General features: G+C 41.0%; 1 protein-coding gene across 1 annotated transcript in view; it reads right to left on the bottom strand.

Moving 5' to 3' along the window:
• Positions 1 to 3735: 3735 nt before the first annotated feature.
• The window catches only part of CNTNAP2 (contactin associated protein-like 2), a 266748-nt gene continuing 259632 nt past the window's right edge, over positions 3736 to 10851 (bottom strand). Inside the window, exons 11-12 of the mRNA XM_018565388.1 lie at positions 6458 to 6532; positions 3736 to 4774 (exon numbers count right to left, since the gene is read on the bottom strand). Of these exons, the coding sequence (XP_018420890.1) occupies positions 4575 to 4774; positions 6458 to 6532 (275 nt within the window). The 3' untranslated portion in view covers positions 3736 to 4574. The remainder of the gene's footprint in view (positions 4775 to 6457; positions 6533 to 10851) is intronic.

Below are 10851 nucleotides of genomic sequence, written 5' to 3' on the forward strand. Positions count from 1 at the left end.
CAGAACATATTCTGTGGCTATGTTGTGTGTCCCACAAAGGGGCTTTTCGGTGTTGCCTCTGCTCAGCTATTGTCCAGTTAAAAGGATCAGCATTCTTGGGGGAATTTAAGCTGGGAAAATAAGCTGTCATAACAGTTTTTTTTAATCACAGTTGCTTAGCTACAAAACCTTGACAGTTCCGCCCCATTCTGTGGTAGCGTATAATCGATGTTATAAAATGAGTCTACTGTATTTGACTATCCTTCCCCCCCTACAGGCTACTGTATCTGACTACCATTGGGGAGGCTACTGTGGGGCTCAGTGATGTCTTCTTCAACCTTCAGGTAGAATGGAGTGTTGGCCTCAAGAACTGATGCATACACACACTGAAAATCCATTCGGGTAATTTGATTTGGTAATTATACAACATTATACAAAATTCCCACTGCAAGTGGATGGGCAATAATTTAATAGGCAGTCTATTGTCTCCGCCTTGGGAGAGCAGCTACATGGTCTGCATCTCTGTCGGATGCAGGCCACATAACTGTTCCTGGAGTTGTCAGCACTCAGCACATGCAGACATTAACACTGGTACCGTATATAGCAATTTTTTTTTTTAAAGTATGAAATGTGCTTAACCCTATCACGACCAGTGACATACATAGTAAGTCACTGGCAGCGGGCCCCTGTAAACGAACCCGCCGCAACTCTGTTTACCTTTGTAAAGCCAGCTTTCGGCTTTACAATAGAAGCAATTCTGGCGGCTCATCTGCCGCAAGATCATTTCTATGGGCCAGTAAAGAGCCTGTCCCCTCACCCGACACCTCCACCGTGTTTCCCGGGCTTCGCTGCCCCTCCTGCAGGCCTGGGACGGGTGCAGACGGGAAGCTGGGGAGAAGAGCGGTGAACACCAATTGACCGATCTCCTCCCCGCTCTATGGGACCGGGAGCGATGCGGATTGCATTACTTCCGATCCCTGAGCTGTTCTTGCTTGGCTTCTGAAGCTGAGCAATACGCTATTGAAGTGCGATCTGCACTTAAATAGCTTATTAAAAGTGGAAAGGTGACACTAGGGGTCTTTTGAACCCCTAGTGTCATCTTAAAGAGGACCTGTCACCACCAAAATGCTATCACATGTAATGGCAATTAAATTAAAGAAAAAAAAAGTTATAAAACAATAATATAGAAAATAAATGTAAAAATAATAAAGAGCATTTTTTAAAAGGCCCCCGCAAGCATGCCCATATTCATGCAAACATGTATTGGGTGCGCTTACCTACGAAAACATTGATCGTGCTACACATGTTGGGTATCGCCGCACACGCCAGTGAGTGAGAGCAATAATCCTAGGGCCAATATTTACGCATATCTGTAAACTGATGACCTCAGTTTTAAAATTACATCTATGGAATTTGTGCGCCACTGAATTCTGGCGCCGTTTCTCGGATGCACGTAATTTTTAATCTAATTTTTAACCTGGGCATGTTGGGTATCTATTTACTTGTCATAACCTCATCTTTGGTATTTAAATAAAAAATGTGGGGGGCACTGAAATTAACAAGTGCATTTTTCACTAAATGTTTTGATTTGATAAAGAGTTGCGCCAATATCACTGCCGCAGGAAGTGATTTCAGCTAAGAGTGTGGAATCATTCAAGAAACTCCTGGACGAGTTCCTCGGAGACCATAATATACAGGGGTACAGGTACGCCTAAGAGCAAAATCATACATGGACCAATACACACTCACACACCAACTCAAACATAAATACATACACACAATAGGTTGGACTTGATGGACTTATGTCTTTATTCAACCTCAAATACTATGCAACTATGTAAATATTCTGCAACATAAAAAAGTTGCAACTGCCACCATTTTATTCTACAGGGTGTTGTTTTTCAGAAAATATATAATGTTTTGGGGGTTTTAAGTAATGTTCAGGCCTAAAATGTGCTAATATCATGTGTGCAAAAAATTAAATAAAGGCCTTGGAAGAGAAAGGGTCCTTATAGGGTTAAATTTGGGGGAAGAAAATTTGTCCAGTGGCCCCCAAGTGACTTGAGTTTGAGACCCCTGCTTTAGGCATTTTACATCAATTACAGGTACGCTTTAATTGAAAATGAGTGACAAAACAATTTGCTCGACTAGCATTTAGCTTATAGAGATTTACTATAAAATATTTAAATCAGCTCTGCCCTGTTCTGTAAAGCCTGATGACATCTTGAAAGTTGGGCCGCAGTCTAGATGGTTATGACTAGAAATGGGCCATGTTCCTGCAGTAGTGGGCTCAGGGCAAAATTCATTGGCATTCCTGTCCATGTTAGCACCACCCACTTACGCCAGTGACTCAGAGACTTATGGAGGTGAAATTAGGATGTGTGCAGAATTCACAGAATGGTGGTTTACAGATTGAACAGGCATTGGTGTGGTACGACTGGGCATGCTGTTCATCTTCAATTGCAGTAGCACCCTTTTGTTCTCGTACCTGTTCACTTATCTCTCCTAGGAGGTCACTGTTGTAGGAAGATTGGTGAGCTACAAAGCAGCACCAAGTCTAAAACAAATTGGCGAAGCTGCAGCAATCTGGAGCTAGTGTTATAATGTAGTGCAGCAATGTGAAGAAAAAGGAAAGACCTTCCTGTCAGCCGAAGTGTGTAACTAAAGCACTCCACAGAGTCTTGTTTTCTGCAGTTGTGAATGTTACTACCTTGCTTGCCTTATCTCAACAACTTGCATAGAGTTGTTTGGGCTAAGACCATGTGCAAAGGACACTAAGAGTACCTTTCAAAAGACCACAGCTATCCTGAGTATTAATTGGGCCAAGTGTTCATTGCGCAACATAAAGGTGGACTGAAGAATACCTTTCATAGGAGAAACATTGAGGCTGCCATTGCTGATTTCATATTCTGTAGAAACTAGGTGCCTGGTTGTCATGCTAATTCTCTCGCTTCCATATTCTAAGTCATTGACCTTACTGATTCACTCTGATTTTTCTGATTTGGGTGAGTGACTCAAAAAGTAATAAAGAAAGAGCCGAGCAACAAACATTTTCAGAAGTAGGTCAGCAATGGCAGCTCACATATTCCTTTTAGGAAAGGTTTGCTTTAATTGCAGACTTCCAGGGACAATGCTATTGTGAATCCCAGCAGAAGCACTTCCTGAACCCAAAATATTACAGCACACAGTAGGGGAGTTCATTACATTCTTAATTACAAACTGGCAACATTTAGCAAGGCCACCACTGGTCAAAACTGAAAATAAATCTGATTGTTTTTGTACATTTTACAGTCAGACTCAGAGAAAAGAAAATTGTTTAATAAGCTCAGCCAATTGCCCTTTACATAAACAAGTAGCCTCGGGTACTTGGACAACAGAAAATGTCCAATATTTCTTGTATGAATAAGCGCATTTTGTGCATATAGAGTTTCTTGTAAGAAATCTTGAAGTCAACAAATGGACTCCATTAAGCTAATGCTCTAGGGTAAGTGAAACCTGAAAATGTAATTAACTACTTGGTTATATCCTTCCATGTAATCTAGAAAAAGAAACCGTTCAAATACATTCAGGGTATGATTTACTAAAGGGAAGGGGAATTAAACATCCAATCTTATGCAGGGGAAATTGAAAAACAGAAGCTTCCGCACATGAGTGCATGTTTGAGACAAACACTGATTCACTCCACATCACTTTACTTTAGAAAATCCCTACTTGGAGATTTTTATGAAGATGAAAAAGAAGATACGCAAGCCATTGTACCAGAAAAAGGTGCAATATATTTCATAATATTTTTTTTTCTTTTGCAATGTGTACCATTCAAACATTTTGATTTCACTACACCAAGAATACCTTAGTGCATAGTCCCCATTTTTAGGGTTAGGCAACTTATGGCTGACCTCTAGTTCCAACTATGGTCTGTACACTAGTGGCACAGGTTGTCTATCCTTAAATGTATTAGAATATAGCAACAACTTCTAAAAAAAAATGGCAAATACATTCTTTATTGGCATGGTAATGCTCCGACCTAAACCATTTAAGTTACCGCAGTGCCTATGCATGCAATGTATGTATTTCTGATATATATAGGGCAAAGGAAGTAGATGAATTTTAGGACAATGACATGGTTTGTGTGTGAGATTATATATAAACGCTTACACAGTTTTATATATAACAGGTTGTGTATATAATATATGTTGGCTTCTTTAAATTAATATTTCAAGGGCTTATAAAACATTATACAACTGATCCTTTTCATTTGTTCAGTATTTAGATTGCCTCTAAACATACACAGAAAAATACAGATATAACTGACAGATCCAAACCAAGGCTGAAACGCTAAAAGCTCATATTTTTTGTTTTGGACAGGGGAATAGAGAAGGAGCAAAACCAAACATAAACATAAACAAAAATAAAAATAAATTTCAAATGCTTTCATCAAAGTTTATGCAATTTTTGTCAGTGTAGTGTTTGGCCCTTCATGGGGGGGGGCCTGGCTGTACTGATCTTGTGAGGAGAAGTCTGGAGCCGAGCACTGACAAGACGTAGTCCCTCTCAACACACCAGAACCCATTCCTTTGACGCCAATTTCACCAGGTTTAGATTAGCCATTCCTTTTTGCTCTCGTCGATGGTCTCAGTAAAGTTGGGGTCATTGTTGATGATGGCGGCATCAGCATTGTCTGCAGATTCAGCTCCCTTAGCTTCATTGGTGTGGTAGGTCCCCTTATGGCGAAACATGTAGCGTATCAGGAACACCAGGGTGCAGAGTATAGTGAAAATCACCACTGCGATGATACCTGTAGAAAAATAAACGCCATTTATAAAAAAACTTTTTGAAGAAAATATAAAGGTTTTAATCTAATGACATTTTCTAAAGCATCTTAAAGAGACTCTGTCACTGGGGTAACATTGGGCAAACCGCTGGGGGTAGAAAAAAAATTGAAAAAAAAAAAAAAGACACCAAGATGACTGCACTGCACATTGTGAATTTTGCAGGAAAAAATCAAAATGGAGCCATTTTTGTTTTGGATTTGGCAAGGGTAGAAAAGGGTTGGAACCATAGCAAAAAAAGCAGCGGTGATTGATTGAAGCAACAATTAAAAACGCTAAGCGGTTCATTTATAAAAGTTCCATCCTGGGTATAGCCGGGCACTAGTGCCCCTAATTGGTGCTGACTAGGATAGGAATTTTCTATCCTGGTCAGCACCATCTAGGGGCACCATCTGGTATGTATTAGAATCCATATAAGAAACGTTTAGCACAATGAAAATTCTCAGGAAATTCAACATCAGATTATGTGTATACAGTACTTGCCTGTACCTGTATATTTCCACAGAACTATATCATATCATATATCAAATATAACCTGGTATCTTCTTGTAGTCCCCTATACAGTAGCACTTTAGCTCCTTGTGCTGTGTCTCCATCTTCTAATCGGTTGTGCTGCTGTGACCATATGCTAAAAAGCAACATACTAATAGGAGGAGAACGCAGAGTGACAGAGAGATGAGCTCATCAATCTGCTGCTTCTCTGTCCAGTCACAGGCTGAGAGCAAACACTAGACCTAGTTTTACTGCGTAATTGCAGTAGAGAAAAACCAGGTTTGCTGCCCTGGCAGAAAGGGTTGTGCTGTTTGATGGGCATTGTCAATCTCAGTACTCAAAATACAAATCCTTTGGCAAGTAAAACATTTCTCTCACATGTATTTCATTTGTGCATTTAGCTGTTTCCCTGAAATTTAGCTCTACTTAACACATTAACTATCACTTTCTCAAACAATTCATCCCCACACAGCCCCCACCTTTTGTATCACTTGCCCCTCCCTTTTAGATTGTAAGCTCTCACAGGCAGGGCCCTCCTATCCATCTTAATAAAGAGATGTCACCAGCACACCAGACTCCTTCAAGGATAGTCAATCGTGAATTTATTCAAAACGTATGTCAAATACACAAGTGCTTTTGGGACCACACAGGATTCCTTCATCAGTCACTGCTATGCCTGATGAAGGAATCCTGTGTGGTCCCGAAAGCGCTTGTGTATTTGACATACGTTTTGAATAAATTCACGATTGACTATCCTTGAAGGAGTCTGGTGTGCTGGTGACATCTCTTTATTATCTGCAACTGGTGGCGCCATCCGCGGTCATTCCAAGCACCCTTCCCCATATTTGGGATTATCCGGTAAGGAGTGCAACAAACCTTTCTCTTCATCTCCTATCCATCTTGTCTTGAATTATATTGTATCAGTACTATGTTTCTTAATATTGTAGAGCGCTGTGCAAACTTTTGGCTTTAGATAAAATCTGAATATTGATAATAATAATAATAATGTTACCACAAATTATATGGCAATCATTTAAAAGTACATAACATATCACCACTCTCCAAGTAAAGTTAGCAAAAAGCTATCACTGCTGAAACTAAAGTGATTTCATTACTCTTCAGATAAAGGGATAGTATTTCACATTTCATTCATTTACCTCCAATGATTGCAGAGTTTCTGTTCACACCATCTTTAATGGCTTGTCCTTCGTTGTTCGGGAAGTTGGCAGTCTCTGTTTTGAATAAAAAAAATGAAGATGATACAATTCAACATTCAAAAACAGACTTGTATCTGTTTACAGAATATTACAGGTTGGTAATTAACATTTGCCAGGAGGTCAATGGCTCGAATGACATAATAAGGCATTAAGTTAATCAGGTTTGTGTGTTCTGTGTTTGCAGGAATAAGGACTATAACTCTGTAGCTGCAGCTGGTAATGCCACGAACATCAGGCTTCAAGATGGGTCTCAGGATCAGTGTACCATTGGGCATGAGCCCCAATACACAGTTTACTTACCTTTGTTCTGCTCTTGTAATCCTACTTGATATCTTAGTCTGACTTTACAAACCCATAACCGATTGGTTATAAAGAGAGTTGCCAGCTCAACCCTATGTGGCTCAGTAAATGTAAATGGCAACCATGGCAGTGGCGTAACTACCGCCATAGCGACTCACGCGGTCGCAATGGGGCCCGGCCGCCCGGGGCAGAAGGAGGCCCGGTCAGGAGCAGGCTAAGGCACTTTTTTTTCTTAGTACCGCAGCTGCACAGACCTTTTCAAGCAACTGTTGTGTGCCTGCAGCCACTAGGCGGAGTGATCTTTTCGGCTGTGCCTTCGGTTCTGACATGAGAGCCAGCAGAAGAAATACACGGAGAACTTTCAACACAGTGAGTAGAGATCGGTTAGTAAGCTGTCTGTCCTCGTGCATTTCCTCCCTCTATCTGTCAGAGATAACAGATGTGACAGTTTACTGATTAACCTCTGCCCTGCTGCACTATCCTGGTCACCTTTCATTCTCTCATGGTGTCATAAAAGTTCTCTAGACGTCCGGTGTTGAGTCTACACTGCCCCCATGTCTGTGCACTCATTATTTCTGCTGCACTTTGCTTTAACTCTATAGATGAATCTCTGCTGGAGTCTCATGCCATGGCCATCCGTATCAATCAGCACAGTTCCTCTACAGTCATTCTTCTCTCCATCTGCATTGTCACCGGCTCTCTTCTGTGACATTTTATCTCTTATATTTTTTTCTTATTTATATTCTTTTATCTCATCTTCATCCTGACACTGCTCCCTTTTATATCATCTTCATCCTGACACTGCTCCCCTACTTCTCTCCATCCTGACACTGCTCCCCCACATCTCCGCACACCCAAGAAAAATGCTAAGTGTACCCTTTAAAACCTGGTAGAATAAAAAGGCTTACCTCCCATATTTCTTGCACTCATCCAGAAATTACTATTGAGTTTCATGCTGCTGGTATGTTTAGGCTCTGACAGACAGCAGCCAGGGGCACAGCTACAGCAAGATTTTAATGGACACACGGCAGTGTCAACTGGCACAATATGTGTGACTGATCTTAAGATAAATTATGTCTAAATCAGGGATAGGCAGCAGTAGAGCTGTTGGCATAGGTGATACATTGATAAGGATCAGGGTTGAAGATGTTTCATAGTTTATGCAAGCCACTTCTTCAGTTCTGAAAAAGTGGCGTGGATAAACTAAAAAACCTTTTTAACATTACAGAAAAAGTCCAGTTGAATATGAATAGTTAATACAAACACTTCCCCCTATAAGTGACACTAAACTCAGAAGTTCAATCTTAAAAATGCATTCAAGTACCTTTAAATATTAACGAAAATGTATCTTATTTCTGCATCACTCAGCTATAGATCCTCAAATCATCTCTGAATTGGTGCTGACACTGTCCTTTGTTCTGGGGGGTGACTACTTTTGTTCCCCATGGTACCTGTGTGTGTTGTAAAGTAGGCACTGCTGCAAGCTTGCTCCTGTGATGGATTACAATCTCATGTTTAGTTCACTAATTTGTATTGAAATTATAGTCCATCACAGGAGTGAGTTTGGCGCAGTGGCTAGTTTATTACACACACAGGGACTATGGGGAAACTAAAAAGTAGCCACCCTCCAGAAAGAAGGACAGTGTCAGCAGGAATTCAGAGATGATTTGAGGATCAACAGCTGAGCGATACACAAATAAGATACATTTTTGTTAAGAGCTAAGGTACTTAAATCTATTTTTAAAGTTTCAATCCTGAGTTTAGTGCCACTTTAATGTAGTGATAGAACTTTTGGTGTTTTCTTGTGTTGCACAGTCAAAACTAGAGATCTCACTCATGCAGGAGAAAGACTGCCCTTGTCACTGCATTAGACCCAAATATAAGCCCCTTACATAAGTCTATAATTGGGCTAGTGGGGATAACTATTACATATATAACTCTACATAAGCAAAGAAAGGTTTCATATAATCTCTTAAGTAGTCTCTGAGGCTGGTTTTTTTCTTAATGAGAGATCTTCAGAGGTTCAGCCACAGTTGCAGCATATATATATCTGACCAACAGTGGCTCCACTTTTTCCACTGTAGCTACCGCCAATAATTCTGGTGCTGGGCTGCTTAGGGAGTTAGAAAGCCATTGTCCAGAGCTAACAGGGCGGCGCTACAAATTGTAGCTGGAGAGTATAGTGAGATGTGTGTTTGTATGCGGACTGAGAAGAGCACATCATCCTCGTCATGATGGGGCAGGCCAATGGCTTTTCCTGAGCTCACTCAGCCACTTGGAGGAGATCTACAACCTCATCAATTACAAGATGGGCTGCTATCAGTTGAAGATGCCCCAGTTGGAACATGTAAGAGTCAGGGGACCCTGTACTTCTCTGGGTATGGTCATTGCTTACCTCCAATCATAATATTTAACTATCACATTAGCCTCACACACATTACCTGAGCACCAATGCAAAGGTTTTTCCCTGAGCACCAATGCAAAGCTAAAGTTTTGTGCTGAGCACCAATGCAAAATTAGAGGGGTTGCCACTGAACGCCAATGCAAAGTTTTTTGCGACTCTGTAATTCTGATATTTAGTATGCAATTATGTTTTATATTTTATTAGAGTTTGTGTTTGTTATATTTATATATTGTTTGCTATATCTACAACTCACTGATTACACTAAAGATTATGCTAATGTACTGGAAGCTGTGAATGAGAAAATTAATTCAAGGGTTCCCTAAGATCATGAAACGTTTTCAAGGGTTGAGAACGAGTACTCTAAAGTATATGTCATGTTTGAAAAGTATGTGTACTTATGCAGAATATTATACGATATACGGATGACAAAATCAGACCTGAGGGATAATGAAAATTCTCATGGGACGATTTACCTTCTGTATCTAAGTAACTAAATGCTTAAACACATTCAGGCTTTGGAAATAAAAAACATGCAGTGAGTTGTTATGCTTTACGGAACATGAATGCAAAAGAGTCATTACCCTGCTTACTTGGAGAAGATAAACATAAGGGCACCTTGAATGAGAGATTTGAGTGTGGTGTCCGGCCTCTGAATGTGAAGGTTACTGCCAACAGCAGCACATAACTTCACAGGTCTGCATAAAGACATTTCTGACATTTCACAATACACAGCAACAGTATAATTTGTCATAAAATCTGTACCTTTTACCGTTACAAAGCAGTCTTTGAGCTCCAGTCAAGTGACTTTGTCTAGGTTGAGATGATGTCGTAACGGCTCTTTCACAAGTGCGGCTAAACTAGGCATTGGAGAAGCGTTTTTAACGCTTCTCTGCCGCCTATTAACGCCCGTGTGTGATAAAACAATAGCAACCGCCCAGTACAGTTCACACACTGGCATCGGCGTTGTGGCAAAAAATAGATTGCATGTCGCGTTCTGTAGGCATTGCTGGCCAAATGGTGATGTCATCGCTAGCACCTCCTTTTTTTTTACATTTGGCTGGTATCTGTGAGTTTTCTCAGGTCACGGCCAAATCAAAACAAATGGCCATCGGCTGTCATTTGGGGGCAAGTGTTCATCGGGTGAGGATGAGTCGGCGGGCTTTTTTTCATTTCGACGGGTCGTTGTTGTCGACGACAATGCTGGATATTGTGATTAACCATTGGATTACTTCGATGGATGCATTTTTTGAATTTTTTTTAAATTAAAGTACCAACCAATGGGTCAGGGCTTGTGGGGAATCGGCACAGGGACAAGGTGCTTTTCCAGGGGAGACCCTGAAAAAGCGTCCTCCCAGTGCCGAGGGCATGTGGCCTGGTATGGTGCAGGGAGGGTGGGGGCCAGCCCCCCCTTTCCTGCCATCGGATCAAGGGTCTAATTGGGAATTGTAGGGGGGGACCCCATGTTAATTTTCCTGTTTTTTGGGGGGTGGCGTTCCCCCTTAAAATTCCTACTAAGCCTAAAAGGGCCTGGTATGACTTTTGGGGGAAACCCCATGCACTTTATTTTTACTTTAGGGGTCCCTCCTAACTTTCCAACCAGACCTAAAAGGGTCTGGTATGGATAGGGGGG

The sequence above is a fragment of the Nanorana parkeri genome, unplaced genomic scaffold (genome assembly GCF_000935625.1).
Source record: "Nanorana parkeri isolate BGI_ZX_2015 unplaced genomic scaffold, ASM93562v1 scaffold840, whole genome shotgun sequence".
Classification (NCBI taxonomy): domain Eukaryota; kingdom Metazoa; phylum Chordata; class Amphibia; order Anura; family Dicroglossidae; genus Nanorana; species Nanorana parkeri.